Genomic DNA, 23,615 nt, shown 5'->3' with positions numbered 1-23,615 from the left:
CTGCAGGGATTAGAACGCAAATCGAAGAAAGTTGAGGTTGTGGTGGCAGCTGCAGAGAGATATTTGGGTGTGCAAGACTTGACAGCAGAAAAGTTACAGGGAGTGTTAAGTGGTGATGTCTCATCATTTCAGGATGAGGGCATGAGGTAGGAGTGAGTATATTTAAATAGTGGAGAAGGGTGGGGTTAATTATTAGTAATAGTTTTGAATTTGTAAGTGTAGTGTTAGATGGTAGGGTATTTCTTTGCTTTGTTTTATTTTTCAAGGAATAGATAAGGGAGTTGTACTCCAGTCTAGTAGGTGGCGGTAATGCAACAAATTGGATGCCAACCGCCGTTAAACCCCATTGAAGAATAAGAAGAAGAAGCCTGAAGTAAGAGAGATTACTAGAAACTAACTCGGTTTACCGTTTTATCTGTGGATGAATTGTCAGTGTAGAGGACCTTGTGCATTTCAGGTAAAACAACAACCCAATGTTTATATCCCAGGACAAATTAGCTAGCAACAGCAAGCTAGCTAGCTAAATTGCCATAAATGTTTAATGCTGTTCGACCTGTCCCCAAATTAATATAGTTGGTTCAGAGTAAGTTTTGATGTTTCAACCTGCGTGTCCTGATCGCGTCTGGTGTGGGTGGACAAAATCAACATGCGCGCACGGTCTAGTCAGCATGTTAGGTTGGAGCTTGCCCAATACACAAGTTACGGGCCAGGGTTTGGTTTGTTGTTGCAAAAGAAAAACCTTCTTAAAGAAACAGTAATAAAGAGGTCACGAGAATATTTCAGTGAAAGTGTCGCATGAGGTAGGTCATGGTGACTAAATGCTCGATCTGACCTGTCTTTAATGTCCGCTTGATTCAAGTAAATCATTTTCGTTGTTAGCTAGGGAGCCAAGTAAATCATTTTCGTTGTTAGCTAGGGAGCCAGTCAGGCAAGTTAGCTTGCGTGCTAGCTAACGTTAGCTAGCTTGCACCGTTTGAATTTGGACGATGTAACGTTAGCTAGCTTGCATCGTTTGAATTTGGACAACTTAACGTTAGCTAGAAAGATAGCTAGTTTGTTTTACACCTAACGTTATGGACTATTCTTAATACTGAACGTATGTACTGTAACGTTATGCTAGTTAAATAACGATCTAGTTAGTTAGCTAACGTTAGTTATTCTATGTAACGATGTGATTACCATGTTTGGTTTTGTATGTGTCAGCTAACTACTGTAGCTAGTAGTTAGCTAACGTTAGCGTTTCAGTGTTGTCTGCCGAAGAAGGTCATAAGTCCTGAGGTTCCTAGAGTTGAGGCAAAGCAACGTTTCAACCATGACTGGCTAACAGTAACAACAGATGGCTGGCTAACTAGCGAGATACATTAAATTCAGAAATGTTTATTTGATAACATTACCTGATAAGGTAGCTAACTAATAAGCTATTCAATATAATAATGTCACCAAGAAAGCCAGTGAACAAGCCATTTACAGACCCTAAGTCACTCATATTTGATCTAGGCCTACATGAGGTGTCCACATACGCAAATGTAGGGCCTATGGGCTTCCATATGGGTTTTGTTAGCTGGAAAGTGTTAGTAACTAGCTAATACTAATAGTTAGGTCTGTACTAACCGTATCAGAAAGTTGTGTGAATAAATAGTGCCCTAAGTAAAGGCCATTTAACATGGTATGAGACGCTTGGCAAAGTGAACCTGTTGCCTAAATATTTTCCTGTGTGATGTGACTGATGTACACACAGGTCGCTTGGTGTGCCTCACTGATGTGAATAAATATAGGCTGTATATCATGACATGCACCTTTTATCATGACATGCTCCTTTTAACGTAATGAGACTTGGAGCAAAGTGACCCTGCTGCTCTCTCTAACAGTTTTCCTGTGTGGTGTTGCTGGGTGTGCCCCTCCCTGCCATGAGAGCTGACCAGGTCCCCAGCCACCCCTCCTTCTGCAGTTGATGGATCTGCAGCTGGTCTGGAGATGACAGACAGCATCAGGGCCTTCCTCCGCAATGTTGCGACGGTCAGACAGCAACACAACACACCACACCCTGTCTGTCCACACACAAGTGATAGGCCAACACATAGGGTTAAAGGAGGGTACAGCTATGGCACTGAATCATGAGGCTGTGTACCAACTACCAAGCTCTGTTTAGATCTATTGGGAACTATGTTTTCTAGTTCAATTGAAGCCATCCACTTAGCCCATTTAACATTGTGCCTAGTTAATTAGTTTATTTTTACACAAGACAAGTGAAATGTTTTAATAAAGTTTACGTTTTTTCTTGTTTGCTCTAGTCTAGAGCAAAAGTTGCTTTGGGGCAAAATCATAGTTGCCTACATTTAGAGGCTTAACCATATGTTTACCCTTATCTTGTGTTGTGTACCTCGAACCTTATCACCTTGCTTCCAGGTGGCAAGTGATCCCATCCACAAAAGCAGAACAAAGATTAGCCTTGTTTTTTTGGTTTAGTTTACGTTTTATTTCAACTGTGCTACTAGGTAACCAAGTGCATTAAAGCACATGATACATTACTTAAATGGTATTAGGATGCATTTCGTATTTAAAGCACTGCTTTTGAAGTTTTCAACCCACCAAGTCTAACATAGTGTTGCGTACAACATTAGAAGAATGTGCTGTGTTGATTTCCTTTATAAGTCATTTAACCCAGTCTGTGCGTATTTTCTATGTGTCCTACAGGGGATTAAGGACTCCATTTTGGGGATTGGAACAATCTCCAAGCTGGATGCCCGCATCCAGCAGAAAAGGGAGGAGCAGCGGCGGAGGAGAGCCAGCGGGGCCCTGGCTCAGAGACGGGCCCAGAGTGAGGAACGCAAACAGGAGAGGTAGGACTGTAATACCCTATTCACACTGCCAAGCTGGGCTGGCCTGTTTACGGATCCACCACCGTTTCTCGAACTGTGAAAGTGTGATGGGAAAAGAACATGTCAGAGCCAGCACACTTCTGTTCGGGTTGGCACTATATTGTGGGTATAAGAAAGGGTATACGTGTTACTTGATACATATCATGAAAGGCTACTGATTAATAGAGACACTGATATTTTGGCTTCTTTTTTACATTTCTCCCTATCTAACCTGATATGCTATTTCTAGTTGTGAAAGGTTCATATTAGGGGCGCAATTCAATCCGTATCGCAGAAGTTCAACGCTATTGCGCGATTGATATCCAATTGAGCCGATCTATGCAGTGTTTTCTGTGAATGCAGTCTCCGCTAACGTGAACTTTGCCAATTAAATTTCAGTCGCGCTATAGCGCTGAGCTTTCGTGATACGGATTGAATTGAGCCCTAAGAGTTATGAGTAAATATGGATCCTTGTATGCTGTCTAGTGTCCACAGTAGGCCAAGACCTATACATTTTTGTGCCTATTAATGACGATGGTGGGTGACAATTTGTCATACTCTCTCTTTCAGTGAACCCAAATTAGCCAGTAGGATTTTTCAGTGCTGTGCCTGGAATGGGGGAGTGTTCTGGGTAAAAAAACAAACACTTTTCTATATTTTAAAACCATTTGAAAAATGTATATCATGCAAATACTGTATTTGTATGAGAGGGGCAAATACTGTATGTAATACTACATAGATGTTGTTCGTGTTAGTAATCCCCCCTCCGATTCCCTTTGCAGCTCAGTCTGTTCCTCTTCTACCGGGTGTTTATTCCACTACTGCAGACTCTGACAGCAATAATCATTGGTATGTGTGCCTGCCAGGAACAGTGGGGCGGGTTTACTCCATTATCACATGCTTCATAGTGATTTGTTAAGAACAGTGGTAAAATGTGTCACTCAAAGAGCCATTTCCTGCCAGGTGACCCTTCTCTCCATGGCAACGTGTGGTCCTGGCTGGAGTTCATATTGACCTCAGTGTTCAGTGCTCTCTGGGTGCTCCCTCTGTTTGTGCTCAGCAAGATAGTCAACGCCATCTGGTTCCAGGTGAGGCCTCTGTTAGTTAGGACACAGATGATGATAAAGATGTTTTGTGGTTGATGTAACAAGGGTGGGAGATAGATGGTCAAGGAGAACTGTTGCACAGTTGGCACTGGAGAGCACTAGTCGTGTATACTTTTATTGAAAAGTCTAAACGGAATCCTTGGGATGTCTCAACTCTGATGTCACCTGATTGAAATGGAATACTGTTAGGGTTAGGTAAGAGTTAGGGTAGGGTTTAAGTTTAGCTTTAGGGATGTCCCAATGATCTCGGATAGTAGGGCTGCACGATATGGGCAAATAACCTAATAGCGTTTTTTTAACCAATTATTGCAATTTTACAAAACACTTGGGTGAGCTGTTGGAATCATAGAAATCAAAATAGTATTTGGATTCTATGGTTGGTGGTGTTTGGAATGACAACTAATGAAAAAGCCAGATACAGTAGAAGTTGTTGTGACAGGGTAGAAACCTAAGTGTTGGTCAGAGTTTCCCAGGGGACCCTTATTACATTTGAATAAATGGCGTTTAAAAAAAGATTGCAGCCTCTTGCAATATGAATATTGTACATGTCAATATTGCAATTTAGATTAATATTTGATTAATTGTGCAGCCCTACAGGATAGCACTAACCATAACTTTATCATAAGCCAATTTAATGAATAATGGGAAAGGGGGATACCTAGTCAGTTGCACAACTGAATGCATTCAACCGAATTACGTCACTGTTGACAATATAGTTTCCAGCAATGCTCAGGGGATAGCGTAGTGGCTTTGATACAGTTGAATGTCTCACAGCAGTTAGGAATTTCCCATGTGTTATTGCTATGCTATCTATATTCTCTTCCAGTCTTAAATATTATTGCCTGAGGATCTTGTGAGACGTTAACATGTGTCACACAGTAAAACAGGAGGTTAACGCGCTCTCTGGTTGTCTGCTGTAGGACATAGCTGACCTGGCGTTCGAGGTGTCTGGTCGGAAAGCCCAGCCCTTCCCCAGCGTCAGTAAGATCATCGCTGACATGATCTTCAACCTCCTCCTCCAGGCTCTCTTCCTCATTCAGGTAGTACAGCAATTGACATTCCCATGTGTCTTCAAATTCATGAAGAAGACTCACTATCAATCATGATCTCACTATCTATCAAGAGGGTTCACTAAGGTTATGTTGGAATGAAAACCTACAGGGGTCTTTGGGTTCAACACAGAGCTGTGATCCATTACCTTCAATGGTTCAAGTTAGTAATCAACATATTACCTCATCTTGTCTTTGTTGTGGTCCTTCTAGGGTATGGTTGTGAGTCTCTTCCCCATTGATGCTATTGGACAGATGGTCAGCCTTCTCCACATGTCTCTGCTCTACTCCCTCTACTGCTTTGAGTATCGCTGGTTCAACCATGGTGAGCCTCCTTTCTACTTATTATACTAATTTTAGGTAATAGGAACTAAGCAAAATCTCAACCCATTTGTAACCATTTCATCCAAGGCATTGAGATGCACCAACGGCTGTCCAACATTGAGAGGAACTGGCCCTACTACTTTGGCTTTGGTCTCCCCATGGCTCTGTTGACTGCCCTCCCCTCTTCATATATAATCAGGTAACGTCACTAGTGTCTCCTCTCTTTCGATCCATGCATGAGGACACTTCCAATATGCAGACTTTCAGTCCTACTGATATCCCAAATCATTCTAATGATCGATTAAAATCATATTATTTTTTTCTGCTCTAGTGGCTGTCTGTTTTCCATCCTCTTCCCTCTGTTCATCATCAGTGCTAACGAGGCCAAGACCCCAACAAAGCTATAGTGAGTATAGTGCACTGCACGCACTAATAATTACCAGTGATCAAACAGATTCACTTGTGTGAAAAGAACCAGTGGAATCTTCTTCCCTGCTCACTCACTCTTTTCTACCCCCCTGTGTCTTTTCCACACACAGCCACTTCCAGCTGCGCCTCTTCTCTCTGGTTGTGCTGATTAGCAACAAGTTGTTCCACAAGACAGTCCACCTGCAGTCATCCCTGAACGCGTCCATCTCCGCCGAGAAGCTGCCTACCTCTCCCCACGCCTCTCCTGCCCGCCAGAGACCCCTGCCCTCCCAGTGATGGCCACCAGGGGGCGACAAGGGAGCAGCTCTGCTCAGTAAACCAATGGAGCAGTTGATTCTGTCTGTGGAAGGATCTCTCTTATCAGGACAGGAGGAGGATGTTTGGTTAAAGGGGGGTTTTAATGTGATTTTAACAATTTTACTACGGCCCTTTTCATATTATTTTGGAGCACCGGTCAGGTGTTTTTAAAAATGTGAATGACGTATAAGGAGATTTGACTGCCATGTGCCTCACACTCAAACACACATGATTCTTGTAGCTTATTCTCATTAAAATGTTTTCTTTAATTGTTTTTTATGTATGATGTGCCATTTGAGTGCTTTACATACAGCACAAGCAGTCATATACATTGTTTTTCTTCATAATTTTTTTTTTCTGCTCTTCGATTCCAACTCCAATGTTTGCCATCATTTGCTTGTTTAATCTGTTTATCACCCAGTGACTGATCCCAGACTGCTTTGTATAAAACACTTGATGTGGAAGAGAAAAAGGAAAAGGGTTACATTTTTGCCAGGACTCATGTTATGTTACTATGTTTTGAGTGACAGACAGAGCCTGAGGCACTGGTCACACGATCCTTGGTATTCCTTTGCTTGAGGAATCAGCACAGAGATGCAGCCTTTGACTAAATGTTCATCCAAGCGTGTGTGACTACAATAAGCCCCTTCTCCATTGAAGGGGGTGACATGTTTGCAATGTTAAAAAGTGAAGCGCAAGAGTTGTGACATACATTTTTCTGTGTTGCAAGTGACATTCCTTTCACGCTGACAGGATGTTGTCTTGTTAATTAATAGCTGTTTCTCTGTAAAGCCAGGGTGTCACTGATACTCCTCTGGCTGGAAACCCAGGAATAATCTTGTGCGGTGAAAACAAAGGGACACTTTTTTTGTATTCCTGTAAGTGCTTTCATAGACTAATCTTAATTTGTACACTTTTAGCATGGGAGCTGGTCTAAACATCCCACAAAAAAGGAAGAGCATCCTTAATTAATCCAAATATATAATCACTGGTTGTTGTGTGTTAAGTGATGCTAGCTGTTTTGAAGAAGCTATTTTCTATAGTTGTGTATTAGACAGACAGGTGAAGCTGTATGGACTCTGCAGCTTGGTCAGATCAGATGACACTGCCAAACTGTTTTATCTACTACTTTGTTCGACTCACTTCTGCTTCGATCAATTGTACACAAAACACTGGTGTAGGTACTAGGAAGATGTCACTGAGCTCAGACTGATTTTCTCTTGAAGGAAGGAAGGAAGGTGTATAGACGGGAGAAGCCCTCTGTTTTTGTTCCCCCTTGAGCTGTGGGAATTCTTGTTTTACATAATGTCACTTGGCTCTGAATGTTCAACCAAAACCTCACCATGGGGGTTACCATCATCTAGCTTTTACCTAATCTTATCTAATGGCTTGGGTTGGGAGGGGCGTGTGGAACAGTATGAAATAATTGTAAATGCATAGTGTTTATGTATGCAGATTGACATATGTGAGTGAGATTTTGTAAAAGTATTATCCCTAATTTCAATAAAATTGGTCAGTATACACTACATCTACATGGAAGTAATCTTGATTGACACAATTATTTTAGTCTGAAATATTCTATGGTAAACTGCTAAATGTTTCCCACGTGGATATTTTATTTAAAAAATAACATTTGTAAGAGAATTCACAAAATATTTTGGTGTTTTATTATATGTCCCAATGTGGGTGGTAATTTACTGCATAACTGGTTGGAAATTATTAGAGATATTTATCAATGTTGAAAAACAACTATGAATGTTGCTGTTTATACTTCCAGACCAATTTGATCAAGAAGGGGAGTCGCAGATTACTGTTCTATTTTGAGAAGGGCGCTCCTCCCTCACCGCTTTTGCCCGTTCATGTCACGGGCCATATCCCGGTACATCGCAGTTCAGCTTAATCGAACTCTGTCAAGCAATTTTTTCAGCATTAAGGACACGTCACTGGAAGGAACAGCGACTTATCCGGCCTGTTTGAATGATAGCTCATTAACGAATCAGGAATGAGAGTTTACTGACGGTCGATGCAAGGCCAATAAACACGTTGCATAGCTTGGTTGGGCGGGTTTAAGCTGCACACAAGGTCGTGTGTGAAAAGTGTATGTGTGTAACAGGAACGGAGTGGGTAAGTGCTGCTCAAAATAGCTGCTAAATCAACGAGATAGATAATTTAACTGCCATATGGCTCTGTTTTGTATACATATTCTGAAATGAGTCACATGGTGTATCTTTGAGAGTAAGTGGAAGAAGACCGTATGTTCATTCACACAGCTAAAGTTAGCTAGCAACCTTGCTAGCTAAATAACATGTTAAAATAAGGCTCAGCCCTCGGCTCGAGTTGAATAGAATCGGCACTGTCTATTTGCAGGAACGGAAAACCCACCAGATAGTTAACTACTTCTTGCGTTTAGGACAATACATGCATGCAGACTATTTACTAGAAAATTAGCTACATTAACGTTAACTAGCTAACGTTACTTGCATTGAACTTGACAATGCCTTCATGTCACCCAGCAACATATTTCTCAATTACCGGTGTTGCCATTTCTACAAAAGGAATAACCTAGGATAATGCATTTGGTAGGTTGTGAGTTGGTCAAGGCAGATAAAGAACGGTATGAATGGTAATACAAGGAAAGTTTGCAGTCTAGACGGAGTTGCATCCACTTCCTGGTTAGATTATTCTCGCCGGATCCAACCTGGCGGTGCGCGTGTCCTTATCTGGTTGGAACAGAGTTGGGCACGTCTTTAAACCCAGTCAGTGATTTCATTTGGCAAATAGTGTTAGTATTATAGAAAGTGGTTAATAGATCGTGTGATGTATTTAACATTCGTAAAGTGAGTTTTCAACAAACACTTTGGGTTAGTAGAATAACTTACTCGCCCTGAGTTTGTAGACTGAAACGCCGTGTTTTTAAACCCAGAAATACTATACAAATATGTATTATTTAATAGATTTTCCTCATGACTGAGCTACTGATCAAGCTACTAAAAAACGGACTGACTGCTGCTCTGACTCATGCGCAAGCAATGCACATTTGGAATGGAGCTTGCTGCCTCACACCTACACTGTTAATTTAATTTTTCTTCCCAACAGGTACTAAGGGATAAGCCAAGTTATCCCTCCCTGCTTGAAGATGACGAAGTTTGGCTTTCTGCGGCTGTCCTATGAAAAACAGGACACGCTGCTGAAGCTGCTCATCCTGTCTATGGCTGCAATCCTCTGTAAGAACGCATACACTTTGCATCCCTTTCTGTTACTCTACACTTATAGTATTCCATATTATTATTGTGGGCCATTGTCACCTGACTGTGATATGAGTAGAGATGGTTAGGACTTGTTCTTTATTTCCCCTTCTCAGCATTTTCCACCAGGCTTTTCTCTGTGTTGAGGTTTGAGAGTGTCATCCATGAGTTTGATCCGTAAGTCCACTACCTTGTTGTATGAAAGCTCCCCCCTAATAATTCAGATTAATGCCAGTTTTCTATTTATAATTCAAATGGTGTTTAAATCTCTGACCTTGCATGCTTTGTTGCTTCATTGTCAGGTACTTCAACTACCGAACAACCCGCTTCTTGGTAGAGGAGGGCTTCTACAACTTTCATAACTGGTTTGATGACCGGGCATGGTACCCTCTGGGGAGGATCATCGGTGGCACCATTTACCCAGGTAGGAATGGGATGACCTGTTCAACACAAGACTGTACTTGACGTTATTGGGTGACTATCTAGACATTAGAATGTTCCACTAAAATGGACTGTCCTGTGTTAAGGTGGCTTTGGGTCATCAACTCTATTGTCACCTTTTTCCCCCTTTGTCATAAAGATCCTTTCTGTGATTGTGTTGGCCTAGTCCACACATTCTTCTTTGATAGAACCTACTTGCCCTTTTGTTAACTCTTTCTGTTCTGCCCTGTTCCCCCAGGCCTGATGATCACCTCTGCTGCCCTGTACCATGTCCTGAATTTCTTCCACATCACCATCGACATCCGTAACGTTTGTGTTTTCCTGGCTCCCCTCTTCTCCTCCTTCACTGCCATTGTCACCTACCACTTTACCAAGGAGCTCAAGGTAGGTTGCAGCACACAAGGAAGAAAACTTAAAGAAATGTAGGGAAACGGGGAGGTAACCTACAAACTGAAAATGCTCAAGAGCTCTGAAATGTACTTGTTCCCATGGTTTTCATATCTGTCTACTTGTAGGATGCAGGTGCTGGGCTCTTGGCTGCTGCCATGATAGCGGTGGTACCTGGCTACATTTCCCGTTCTGTCGCCGGCTCCTATGACAATGAAGGTACAGAACATGCCTCATCCCCACGGACATGCCCCTCTAAAGGACTTGGCCCTTGTTGTGATCTTTAATCTATTTTCTTGTTTTTCTATCCAGGTATTGCTATCTTTTGCATGCTGCTGACATACTACATGTGGATCAAGGCAGTCAATACAGGCTCCATCTACTGGTCGTCCATGTGTGCCCTTGCCTACTTTTACATGGTGAGACTAACGCCTCTAAAATAAATAAATGATAAGGAACATTGACAATAGAGAACTTAGAAACTGAAAGTTACAGTAACTCAGTCCCTGCTGAAGGTTGACACTCCTCTTATGAGGCTTATCTGAAGGAGTCTTACCTTGGCTGCGTGTAAGATAAAGGAAAATTAGCAAACAGCATTGTTACAATATGTAGCAAAAACGTTAAACCAACTGAACACAACCCTTATGTATTTGTCTGCAGGTGTCCTCCTGGGGTGGCTATGTGTTCCTGATCAACCTCATCCCCCTCCACGTGCTGGTCCTCATGCTCACCGGCCGCTTCTCCCACCGTATTTACGTGGCCTACTGCACCGTCTACTGCCTGGGAACCATCCTCTCCATGCAGATATCTTTTGTCGGCTTTCAGGTAAACACTTCTCCTTATTCTCTCCCTTCCTATGCATACACAGCAGCTGTCCAGATGTCCATTGCATGTTATCTTGTGACTACAACATGGGTCCATGTATATGATTTTTTAAATAATGATTAAGTCATTTATATATCCTATTATCACAAATGTTTGCCGTTGGAGTGATTTCGGGATATTACACACACTCCGTTTACCTCCTTGTCTCCATTGAAGCCTGTGCAGTCGTCCGAGCACATGGCAGCATTCGGAGTGTTTGGCCTGTGTCAGATCCATGCCTTTGTGGACTACCTGCGCAGCAAGCTGAACGCCCAGCAGTTTGAGGTCCTCTTCAAGAGCGTCATCTCCCTGGTGGGCTTCGTCCTGCTTTCTGTGGGCACTGTGCTCATGGTGACCGGTAAGAAACTCGCCAAGAATCCGTTCAGGAAAGTACTCTCAATCAAGTACAGTTTAAGTATTTGAACGGAAACCAATACTGCTGTATTTGAACTCAGGCCAGAGCAATGCCTCTACTCGGTAATGTAGGATTTTATTTACAGACCTGTATGGTTGTTCAAAGCCTGTTTGTTCTTGATGATTAACATATACACTGAACAAAAATATATAAATGCAACATGCAACAATTTAAAAGATTTTACTGAGTTACAGTTCAAATATGGAACTCGGTCAATTGAAATAAATTCATTAGGCCCTAACATATGGATTTCACATGACTGGGAATACAGCTATGCAGCTGTTGGTCACAGATACCTTAATAAAAAAGGTAGGGTCGTGGATCAGAAAACGAGTCCGTATCCGAAGTTGCTGGAACTGGAACACTTGGTCGTACATGTCGATCCAGAGCATCCCAAACATGCTCAATGGGTGACATGTCTGGTGAGTATGCAGGCCATTGAAGAACTGTGACATTTTGAGCTTCCAGGAATTGTGTACAGATCCTTGTGACATGGGGCCATGCATCATCATGCTGAAACATGAGGTGATGGCGGCGGATGAATGGCATGACAATGGGCCTCAGGATCTCGTCACGGTATCTCTGTGCATTCAGATTGACATAGATAAAATGCAATTGTGTTCGTTGTCCGTAGCTTATGCCTGCCCATACAATAACCCCACCGCCACCATGGGGCACTCTGTTTACAACGTTGACATCAGCAAACCGCTCGCCCACACGAGCGGTGCCATACGAGCTGTTTGCAATCTGCCCGGTACAGTTGAAATCGGGATTTCACTTCTCCAGCGTGCCAGTGGCCATTGAAGGTGAGCATTTGCCCACTGAAGTCGGTTACGACGCCAAACTTCAGTCAGGTCAAGACCCTGGTGAGGACGACGAGTAAGCAGATGAGCTTCCCTGAGACAGGTTCTGACAGTGTGCAGAAATTATTTGGTTGTGCAAACCCACAGTTTCAGCTGTCCGGGTGGCTGGTCGCAGACTATCCCGCAGGTGAAGCAGATGGATGTGGAGGTCCTGGGCTGGCGTGGTTACACATGGTTGTGAGGCCTACTGCCAGTTTCTTTAAAATGACGGAGGTGGTTTATGGTAGAGAAATTAACGTTCAATTCTCTGGCAACAGCTCTGGTGGACATTCCTGCAGTCAGCATGCCAATTGCACGCTCCCTCAACTTGTTGTGACACAACTGCACCTTTTAGTGGCCTTTTGTCCTCAGCACAAGGTGCACCTGTGTAATGGTCATGCTGTTTAATCAGCTTCTTGATATGCCACACCTGTCAGGTGGATGGATTATCTTGGCAAAGGAGAAATGCTCACTAACAGGGATGTAAACAAAGTTGTGCAAAAAATTAGAGGAATACAGTTTTTGTGCTTATGGAAAATATCTGGGATAATTTATTTCAGCTCATGAAACATGGGACCAAGACTAGAGCTGCATGATATATGGTTTCAGCATCGACATTGCGATGTATGCATCCGCAATAGTCACATCGCAGAACGTGCGATTTAGTAAGGTAAACATATCAGTCTACAATATATATATTTTTTAAATGTTAAACTTGCATTATATCTGTCTGATATAATGTAATTTACTCCGATTTATGGGTTATTGGATACACAGATTATTATTATTATTATTATTATTATTATTATTATTATTTTAAACACGGAGTTCGTTGCTGCACGTGGTTGACATGCAGGCTCTGCTTGCGCGTGACGAAATGATGAGCAAGGAACAGGCAAAAAATACCGAAATTGAGAATTTGGTTGCAAAAAGAAATGCATCGTCAATTATATGGAAATATTTCGGCTACAGACAGGATGATGACCAAAAACTGGTACTTTGTCGAGAGTGCCTTGCAATTGTTGCCACAACACGAGGCAACACGACAAATTTGTTCGATCATTTAAGCGGCCCCACAAATCTTTGTATGACGAGTGCAAAGCATCTCAATGCCCTCCAAAGCAAAAATCTATTTCGGATGCCTTTGTCAGTATTACACCATACGAGAACGGTTTCACGTCGCCAAAGACATGGTACCAATTAACACGATTACCAAAGAGGGTTTTAAAAACATGATCCGGTCGCGTGACAAGCGGTATGTAATGCCGTCACGCAACTATTTTTCTCAAGTTGCCATCCCAGAGTTGTACAAGAAATGCAAGGCACAAGTTGAAACAGAGCTGTCACAAGTGGAATATTATACAGCAACAACGGACTTGTGGTCCAGCCGGACAACGGAGCCCTACATAAGTCTGACCGTACACTTTATTAATGAGGACTTCCACCTGAAAAGTCGCTGTTTGCAAACTGCATTTTTCCCAGAGGATCATACATACATCCTGTATTTTTTCATATCGCAATATATATCGCAGAAAAACAAAATATCGCAATGTCAGTTATTTCCAATATCGTGCAACCCTAACCAAGACTTTACATGTTGCATTTTATATTTACATACAGATATGGTTAAAGATAAAACGCATAACCCTATACCCAATAAATATCAGAACCAAGTGATTTGGTAGTGCCTTGTTCATTTGGCTCGACACGACTTGACTGTGTTGTGATTGTTGCGTTTCTCAGGGAAGATCTCCCCCTGGACGGGTCGTTTCTACTCGCTGCTGGACCCATCCTATGCCAAGAACAACATCCCCATCATCGCCTCTGTGTCTGAGCACCAGCCCACCACCTGGTCCTCCTACTACTTTGACCTGCAGCTGCTCGTCTTCATGTTCCCAGGTAAACACACTCCGTCTGAAATGGTAGTCTTGCTGGTGAAATGACACAGCAGAATGATGTTTAGGTAAATGGATCAATCAGAATACTTTCGGGACAAAGGTACAAATCACTTGTAAAGAAAAACTTTGCGCTGCTTTAATGAACCTGCATTTCTTCATCCTGACAGTGGGTCTGTATTACTGCTTCAACAACCTGTCTGATGCCAGGATCTTCATCATCATGTATGGAGTCACCAGCATGTACTTCTCAGCTGTCATGGTATGTCGGCCTGCAGATTAGCTCTTGAATAAGAGGAATATTTTAAATCTATGGTTTCAAATATTCCAATATTTACTTTTGCAGTAGGAATTGCACATGGTACCTGTCAGTGCTCCCCTAGGCTCGATCCTTCCATATTATTTACGCAGTCAGGCAACGCTAGATTAGTTTTCCCCTATTGCATGTTGTGCAAGCAGATGAGCTCCCAGAAAGAGACTACGTAGCAGGTTATGTTCAACAGATTTGGCTGCTTCTCTCCTCAGGTGCGTCTGATGCTGGTCCTGGCACCAGTCATGTGCATCCTGTCAGGCATTGGTGTGTCCCAGGTCCTCACCACTTACATGAAGAACCTGGATATCAGCCGGCCAGACAAGAAGAGTAAGAAGCAGCAGGACTCTACTTACCCCATCAAGAACGAGGTAAGAGAGGAAGGATACATAAAGGCATGATGATGCCATATTGGCCCCCAGATGGCACTGTTCAATAAATGTTTGTTAATGTCACCGAAATGCAGCTTTGGCATGTAGCCATTGATACTGGATGTCATTCCAACTGATGAAGTCGGGGGATATATTTGATAAGGGTGAAATGATGTGAGATCTAGGCCCAGTCCAGTTACAACCCCTAGGCACTATAGATCTGAAAGTAGTATTAGGTCCCTGATATCCTGTACCTTTTTATCCACCAGGTGGCCAGCGGGATGATTCTGGTCATGACCTTTTTCCTCATCACCTACACCTTCCACTCCACCTGGGTGACGAGCGAAGCCTACTCCTCCCCCTCCATCGTCCTGTCAGCCCGCGGCGGAGACGGCAGCCGCATCATCTTTGATGACTTCAGAGAGGCCTACTACTGGCTCCGCCACAACACCCCAGAGGATGCTAAAGTGATGTCATGGTGGGATTACGGCTATCAGATAACAGCCATGGCCAATCGAACAATTCTAGTGGACAACAACACATGGAACAACACGCACATCTCCAGAGTTGGCCAGGTGAAGTATTTTTATTTTCTGTATTGATGACTTTACATGGGACTGACACGTGACAATCCTATCATCTGTTAATGCCTGGTTGATACCTGTGACTTCTGAACTTTATATAAACTGTGTTTCTGTTGACCGGTAGGCCATGGCATCCACCGAGGAGAAGGCCTATGAGATCATGCGGGAGCTGGATGTAAGCTACGTCCTGGTCATCTTTGGTGGACTGACGGGATACTCCTCAGACGGTATGTCTACAAAGCCAGTGGAAACTATCAATGCCCATCACTCTATGCATAATCACTCACTTATAATAATTATAATCACTTATTACAGCTTCTTAACATATGTATTTCAGATTAAGTTATTTAACTTATTAGTTGTCAATGCCTAATACATACATACATCAGATCAGTGGTATTCAAAGTTGGGGTCGTGACCCCTAATGGGGTCGCCAAAATTAAAGACAATATACCATGTTTTTGAGAAAGATAATTTTGTTGAGTAAATGCATTTATTGGTTTCTTTTCAGTTTGATTAGAGATGAAAATGCATTGAATTTAAGGTTATTTGTTATAAACATTTGAATGGATATTTTATTTAAGGTTGTCATTCGATTTGGGGTGGGGTCGCAATAACTTATTGGGGAAAACATGGGGTCCCCAGGAATTCTGGTGGAAAAAGTGGTCCCCGCTGAAAAAGTTTTAATACGACTGCATTAGATGGTACACTTTGTACATGATCATAAATAATCTTTAACTTGAGAATATAACTCATGCTTTACGTCTGCCGACACTCCTCTCTCTGTGCAGACATTAACAAGTTCCTGTGGATGGTGCGTATTGGGGGTAGCACAGACACAGGGAAGCACATCAAGGAGCACGACTACTACACCCCCACTGGAGAGTTCCGCGTGGACCGTGAGGGCTCCCCTGTCCTGCTCAACTGCCTCATGTACAAGATGTGCTACTACCGCTTCGGCCAGGTCTACACAGAGGCCAGTGAGTAACCCTGCATAATTATGACACTGTGGGTGTCAATCTTCTATTTGTCATCTTGGCCCTAGTCCTGATGTTCTAACCTTTGTTCCAGAGCGCCCCCCTGGCTATGACCGAGTGAGAAACGCTGAGATCGGCAACAAGGACTTTGAGCTGGACGTGCTGGAGGAGGCCTACACTACAGAGCACTGGCTGGTCAGGATATACAAGGTATATCTCCTTCTCGCTCTGTAGCTACGGTCTTCTACTCTCCTCTGTATTTATTCAGTCACACCCGTAGAGTACCAGGCCATTTCAGGGGGTTATTTTTATTTTTTTTAAACGTTACATGTAGACTCTATATGAAAAAGTTGCAATTTGGGAGTATAAATGATATTTCCTCATTGTTGATGCCAAGGAGTCAAAATAAATCTTTGGGATTTTTTTTTTTAACAACGATTTATTAACTGTCTTGTTTACCCCCTTCAGGTGAAAGACCTGGATAACCGAGGGCTATCACGGACGTAAAGCCCTCCGACCCATTAGCGTTCATACACCCCTTTTTAGCACACAGCACTGAGAAAGCCTTCCCCTGTGGTCTGCAGATGAGTGTGAAATTAAACCGTTGTTTTATACTTTTGTTGGGAATTGCAGAAAGATTGTTTTTGTTGATTGTTTTATTTTACTTACCAATGTGGCGTCTCTCATCTGGGAATGGAAGGAGGTGGTGTTTCATAACGTCCAATCAAATGTCAATAAATAATTTCTGCAATCAATGGCCAAAAGAGTGATATTTTTTGTCAGTCGTGAGCTTTTAATTTTTACAATGTGGTCAATAAAGGAGGGATAAATCTGACAATGGCGTGTTGTCTGTCTTGTTTTGAATTTGTGTTGTATTTACAATACCATGGTATCTTTGGCAGATTCGTTTTTCCCAAGATCTTTATATGAGTCAAGATTTTGCAACCTTGCAACTCAGAATTATTTTTTGATGGTTTTGCTTTCTGAATACCAAAATAATACAATAAGCAAAGATGGGAGCTGGTATGATTTGAACTGGAAAAATCCCGTCTGGATTACTGCAACTCGCTGTTGGCTGGGATCCCTGCCTGTGCCCACACCCGTCGCTATGGGCGGGCCATAGGGGGCCGAGCCCGCCCCCCAAAATGCTTGTGCAAAACTGTTCACTGCTCTGGCACCCCAATGGTGGAACAAGCTCCCTCACGACGCTAGGACAGCGGAGTCATTCACCACCTTCCGGAGACACTTGAAACCCCACCTCTTTAAGGAATACCTGGGATAGGATAAAGTAATCCTTCTACCCCCCCTTACCCCACCCCCAAAAAATGTTGTAAAGTGGTTATCCCACTGGCTATAAGGTGAATGCACCAATTTGTAAATCGCTCTGGATAAGAGCGTCTGCTAAATGACGTAAATGTAAAAGAGGGTGGGTACTATATAGGTAGGTAGTGGTACTTGTGGTCACGTTCCACAGAAAAGGATTACAAGTTTTTCTAAATGTGTCACCTGGTTTCTCAAGATTCTACGGAATTTAGTTCAGATGTTCAAGAGTTGTCAGAACTTTTCACTAAACACAATTTCAGGATATTAGACGTTTCTTGTTAGAATTCCATCATGAGGATGTCAAATGTGTTATTTGTGTGTTTAAAAATAAATAAATAAAATATATATATTAAATAAACTAGCAAGTATAATTGAGAAGTTTGACATGATCGTCCAATAATGACTATTGATGTGGTCCGGAGACTAGAATGGCCATTGCAAAATGTTGATTTGTGTGGTCAATTAACAATTTCGAAAATTGAGGGATGTATTCAGAATAGTGAATTTGGTTTGGTGATTTGCTTACACAAATGACCTAGGTCAATAGAGTAGCATGTAAGGGATTTGATAAATTATATAAAATGCCTCCCGCTCCCATCTGGGTGTAGCAGGCAGCCAGTAGTTTAGGAATTATATTATGGTTCAAACATTCAAAAGTACAGATGGGTGCCTTCTTCTCAGATGAACCCGCCCAGACCCTCCTCCAAAGTGTCCCATGACCTCATCTCGAGACATTCGATTGGCTAAAATGAGTTTTTCCCCCCAACAACATCTCGACAAATCTATTTTCCATAATTTTCAGCGCGAAAGTACAATCGTGTTTGTTTTGCGAGAGACGTTTTAGCTTTTGTCTGTGCCCGTCGGTTTTCTTCTTTATTTGTCCACAATACATTTAATTACAAGGTACGTGCGATTTTAAATTGTTTATCTGCGTTCGCTTGTTAAACCTTCTGGATTGAAATGTACAGCCGACAGTTTTCAGCAACCTCTTGTTTCCAGTTAACTAACATTAGCTAGCTACGGGTTGTAAGCCAACGTGGTCGAACAACTTTCAAAATATTAGTAATATAACATTATTATTACTAGTTAGTAAACTGCTATTTAGGTAGGCAGCTAGCCATATAAAGAGACGTTTTAGAATCAGAATTCCTTGTAAAAACTTTCCCCACAAATATTACAACTCTGTATACTGATCACCTATATTTATAAATGTTTAGGGCAATAGGTGATCTGCCTTTTGTGCCCGAAGAAAATGGATACAGTTACAAGAAAAAACACCAACTTGAAAAAGGTAAGTTAATTCACTTTGGCTATCTACTCCGATTTCAGAGCACTCTCGTCTGAGTGTGTGCCAGAGCGCAGAATAACTGATGAATTTACTAACGCTCAACACCCGTTGAATATGGCCGGTGTCAGTAAACGTCGGCAAAAAAAGCGTAATTAAATTGTTGCCAGCAGCACAGTCACCAACGCTCTGGATAACATGAAAAAGGCCTTACCAGCTCTGCTAGGGCGAGTAAAATGGTCAGTGTGGTGTTCTCTCATTTGTGTCTAGAAGTAGCTACCAAGTTAGCCAGTTAAGCTTGGGTGCTTGACTGCCGTTGTGAGGTCAGAACGCTCGGATCAACCCGCCAGAGCATCCACGCTTTGAATTAACGAACGGACAATCTGACAACGCTCAGAATTTACGAACACACCCATTATTACTTACCCCACCCCCAAGTGCTTACTGGTAGGCCTATCTATGTATTATGTAAAATGTATCTGTCTTGTTTCTTTGTCCTGTCTGCTATTATTAGGGTAACAAAGAGAATGCCAAACCAGCAAGTGGACCCACTAAGTGCTTAATTACCAGAGCTGCTCCTACTAAAACAGTGGCTGCTCAATCTGCCCCTTTTCATTCCAAGAGCAATAAAAAGGAGGACTTGGGAAAGGGAGAAGATGCTCTAAAGAAGGTCAAGACGGAGCAGAAGGATGTGAAGGCGGCAACCACTGGCGATACGAAGAGACGCAACACCTTCAGCCAAGCCTTCCTCACCAAACAGGCTGTCAGACAGAGAAAGCTGGTTGCAGAGGCCCCAAAGCCTCCAGCTACCTCCCAATCTAAACCTGTTCCAAAGCCTCCAGCTACCGTCCCAGGCGCATACAAAGGCAAGGTTGTCCAATCCAAAATAAGCTCCTTCAGGAAGCCTAGTGGCCTGGAGGGAGGGCTAGAAAGCAAAGCAGCTACGAAGACCGCGATGACCAAAGCTAAGAGCCAAAAGCCTGGAAATTTGACAAAGGTCAAGTCCAAATCTGTTGCTGACTTGCCTGGGCGTGGCATGTTTAAGCCCCCCCAATCATGTCAACCCTCAAGATCCAAGTCTGTGTCCAATGGGCCTCCTCCAGTCTCCAAGTGCCCAGTCCCAGCTATACGCCGTCCCACAGGCTTTCACTCTGCAGACCCTCCTGCCAGAACTCCTCCATTTACCACAGCTCGCCCAAGCTCCACTAGGTCTGCCATGACATCTAAGAGGAAAGAGCTGCCACAGGGCACCAAGCCTAAGATGACAGTGGCAACCGACAAGAAGGTTCACAAGATTCCAGTTGCCAGCACCCGAAGCCAGTACAGTGCTAACACAGAAACTGCTGAAGAGAGAAGGTTTGTGAATGTTTATTTTTTTACTTTCTTGAAAATTGTCCAATAACTGTTGGTACTTTGGTCAACTGCTCAAAATAGTTTTAACTGTGGTTTTGATTCCCAGGACAAAGCTGGCAGAGTGGCTGGCATCCAAGGGAAAGACTCTGAAAAGGCCTCCCATATCTGCAGTGGCACCTCCAAAGTCTAAACCAGTTGTGCAGCCAGAGCCTGAAGTGCACCCAGAATCCACAGCTGTCTCTCAACTAGAGACCAACGTTGCGCCTCAGCCCTCTGACCAGGAGCCACAAGAACCTGTTACTGAGCCTGAACTGACTGTTCGGCCTAAAAACGACCAGGTGGTCCCTGAGCAGGAGGCAGCCTGTGCCTCAACTCCACTGACAATTAACACTACATTGGACCTGCTTTACAACTCTGATACAGATTTTCTCCCTGTTGATCCAGAGGTCAGAATGAATGTAAGAAACCTATATACTGTAGTTTTATTAATCAAAACTCTTAAATATAACCTAACCACCGCTGTCCTATGTCTTATCACAGGTTGTGGTCAACCTTTGTGATGCTTTGGAGGCATTGGAGAAGCCCTCAGCATGTGTGGATGGTACATTTTGTGGTCAATACATTTACATTCACAGCAAACACAAATACAGACAGATTTACTTGCTCATTTGACGTTGTCTGCCTAATTCAAATTATGCAACACAAAGGCTCAAATCGTGTAAAAGATGAACTTGTTAACGTTAGTAACGTGTTATATTAATTGGTGTTTATTTTTATTTTTTAGAAGAGCCGAATGAGAAAAGGGATGAATCTGAAGAGGAGAAAATGGTGGAGAGACTGCCAAATAAGGAATTTGAGGAAAGGAATGAGTCTCCTGAGAATAATTTAGACAAGTCGGAGGATGTTGAAGTGAAAAGTGAAGTAGGAGAGGGGGCTTCAGAGCAGAAAGTAAGGAAGGGTTATATTAATGAAGTTGATGATGACGACGACTGCTTGATGGAGACGACACCAGAGGCAGATGGCGCATCGGTGGTGAAATACAGTGTGAAGACAACTCCATACCTGCAAAGGTGAGATTTCTTGTCTTTAAAAATACCTGCTGTAATCCTGTTATAACATCACTTCCATTTATAGCAACTTCTGGAGCTCATGGCGAACAGCACTACTTTACATCTCTATATTGAAATGTATATGAAACTGAACATGGCTGTCAACTAATCACAATGCTGTCCATCTCGTTCCCCCTGCTAGTGTTAAGAGAACAATCGACGGTGAGGCATGTGCAAGTGGTTCCAGGCGAAAGAGCACCATCAAGGATCTGAAGTTCCTGACTCCAGTCCGTCGTTCCTGTCGCATCCAGCGCACGTCATCCCGCCTGCCTGGGATGCTGACAGACCATGACACCTGTGTGTCCTCGCTGGCTGAGCTGGTGAAACTGGACGATGATGCCAACGCCTACATCTACAGGAGGAACCCTGCCCTTCTGGAGTACCTGCCTGACCATCCCAAAGACCTGGAGAGGATCTGAGTCTTTGGATGAGTGTGAAGAAGAGGCCGGAAAAGGAAGATAAAGAATATGGAACTGATCGGCACTTTACAAAAGGGGTTTTAAAATAATGAAAATAGCTGATTTGCTGTCTTATTTTACATAATGGTTGTTAATCCAAATTGTGATATGGACTATGCGTGGCAACATACTACTATTACTAATCCACTAAGACTGGTACCTCAATTAGGCATGTCTTTTGTTTTTCTGTTTCTTGTTTCCCTTTGTGTTGCCACTTCTCATAAGGAAGACTGATTTGCTATACCTTGATATGCTAGATCTATTTCATTTGTTATTGTATATATTATCTCTGCTGTCTTACTGTGTTTTATGAATGTATTGTTTCTTTTAATGGCAGAGTTGATAAGTTAACAAATATCTACCACAGTTTTACCATAGATTTAATTATGTACAACACCTTTTATCAGCAAATAAGGACATGTGTGTTGCACATCAAGGAAAAGTAACACTATAAAAAAAGACCAAACTAGGTGTCTGGTGGAATTATTGCTGTTGCAATTTTAAATGGGAAATCGTGCAATGAACAACTTCAAAAATGTATTCCAATAAATTGACAACTCACTGGATGCAACTTGCCTCTTGATAGACAGTAACGCTACCTAACAACTTTCAGAGGGCCAAATATGAGCAATGTCGAAACTCCTTTGAAATGTCTTGTAGTTGATTGAGCTGGAATGTCTTTATCCAAACAAAGGGTGTCCGTTTCTACACCAAGTCAATGAGAAGTGAAAAATTCTTCCTTAGTTAATTGTCTTGATTCACGCTAATGTCTTAAGTAGTTGAACATGATTTTACTCCAACCTCGTGAAAGGGAAAAACCGACATGTTTTCAATTTTGTCAAAAACAGTGCAGGAGAGGGGGAGGGACAGAGAGGCATTTTAACTCATTCAAAGAGGTGACATAACTTTATTGATAAAGAGTTTGGAAATCGTCATCACATACTTGCATACAGGACACCTCCACCTCCCCCTGTGCCACTGGGCTTGTTCGACATTGCAGCCAACAGTGCAGGCTTGCGTCATAAATAACGTATTATTTGTAGGTCAGTCAGTCACAATTTACCCATGACACATTTAACCAATAAGGCCCAAAAGGGGGGTGGTATATGGCCAATATACCACGCTACATTTACATTTTAGTCATTTAGCAGACGCTCTTATCCAGAGCGACTTACAGTTAGTGAATACATCTTTTTTTATACTGCCCCCCGTGGGAATCGAACCCACAACCCTGGCGTTGCAAACGCCATGCTCTATCAACTGAGCTACATCCCTGCCGGCCATTCCCTCCCCTACCCTGGACGACGCTGGGCCAATTGTGCGCCGCCCATGAGTCTCCCGGTCGCGGCCGGCTGCGACAGAGCCTGGATTCGAACCAGGATCTCTAGTGGCACAGTTAGCACTGCGATGCAGTGCCTTAGACCACTGCGCCACTCAGGAGTATCGCTAAGGGCTGTTCTTACGCGGAATGCCTGGATACAGCCCTTAGCCGTGGTATATTGGCAATATACCACAAACCCCAGAGGTGCCGTATTGCTATAATAAACTGGTTACCAATGTAATTAGAGCAGAACAAATAAATGTTGTAATACCCTTGGTATACAGTCTGATATACCATGGCTTTCAGCCAATCAGCATTCTGGTCTTGAACCACCCAAGTTTATAATACGCAGGTGGTGTGTTTTCGTTGTTT

At 42.8% G+C, this 23,615-nt stretch overlaps 3 protein-coding genes across 5 annotated transcripts; all 3 read left to right on the top strand.

Moving 5' to 3' along the window:
- Positions 1-345: 345 nt before the first annotated feature.
- Positions 346-7,591, top strand: LOC311143051 (etoposide-induced protein 2.4 homolog). Of its 2 annotated transcripts, none has more exons than XM_084178856.1 (11): positions 346-457; positions 1,869-2,016; positions 2,695-2,840; positions 3,429-3,489; positions 3,641-3,707; positions 3,822-3,946; positions 4,885-5,004; positions 5,227-5,338; positions 5,425-5,536; positions 5,669-5,743; positions 5,877-7,591. In XM_084178856.1, exons 2-11 carry the CDS (start codon positions 1,975-1,977, stop codon positions 6,040-6,042), a joined length of 1,026 nt encoding a protein of 341 aa, XP_084034982.1. In that variant the 5' UTR covers positions 346-457; positions 1,869-1,974; the 3' UTR covers positions 6,043-7,591. The 2 variants fall into 2 exon arrangements, with proteins under 2 accessions (XP_084034982.1, XP_084034981.1); XM_084178855.1 differs by lacking the exon at positions 346-457 and adding an exon at positions 683-800.
- A 514-nt stretch (positions 7,592-8,105) lies between these two features.
- Positions 8,106-17,149, top strand: LOC311142994 (dolichyl-diphosphooligosaccharide--protein glycosyltransferase subunit STT3A-like). Its single transcript, XM_084178780.1, has 17 exons — positions 8,106-8,187; positions 9,160-9,287; positions 9,425-9,485; positions 9,611-9,732; positions 9,988-10,133; positions 10,265-10,355; positions 10,449-10,555; positions 10,797-10,961; positions 11,178-11,358; positions 14,001-14,156; positions 14,323-14,414; positions 14,678-14,833; positions 15,103-15,408; positions 15,542-15,644; positions 16,209-16,397; positions 16,489-16,604; positions 16,863-17,149. The coding sequence occupies exons 2-17, from the start codon at positions 9,200-9,202 to the stop codon at positions 16,899-16,901; spliced, it is 2,118 nt and encodes a 705-aa protein (XP_084034906.1). The 5' UTR covers positions 8,106-8,187; positions 9,160-9,199; the 3' UTR covers positions 16,902-17,149.
- Positions 17,150-18,520: 1,371 nt separating this feature from the next.
- On the top strand, positions 18,521-22,483 carry LOC311142330 (cytoskeleton-associated protein 2-like). 2 transcript variants are annotated; one of them, XM_084177958.1, is made up of 7 exons: positions 18,521-18,620; positions 18,935-19,008; positions 19,517-20,358; positions 20,462-20,801; positions 20,896-20,956; positions 21,140-21,425; positions 21,607-22,483. In XM_084177958.1, the coding sequence occupies exons 2-7, from the start codon at positions 18,970-18,972 to the stop codon at positions 21,881-21,883; spliced, it is 1,845 nt and encodes a 614-aa protein (XP_084034084.1). In that variant the 5' UTR covers positions 18,521-18,620; positions 18,935-18,969; the 3' UTR covers positions 21,884-22,483. The 2 variants fall into 2 exon arrangements, with proteins under 2 accessions (XP_084034084.1, XP_084034083.1); XM_084177957.1 differs by having other exon boundaries at positions 18,524-18,620; positions 20,462-20,813.
- The last annotated feature ends 1,132 nt before the right edge of the window (positions 22,484-23,615 follow it).

The sequence above is a fragment of the Coregonus lavaretus genome, assembly GCF_964263955.1.
Source record: "Coregonus lavaretus genome assembly, chromosome: 15".
NCBI lineage: Eukaryota > Metazoa > Chordata > Actinopteri > Salmoniformes > Salmonidae > Coregonus > Coregonus lavaretus.
This window is presented reverse-complemented; position numbering and strand designations above follow the sequence as displayed.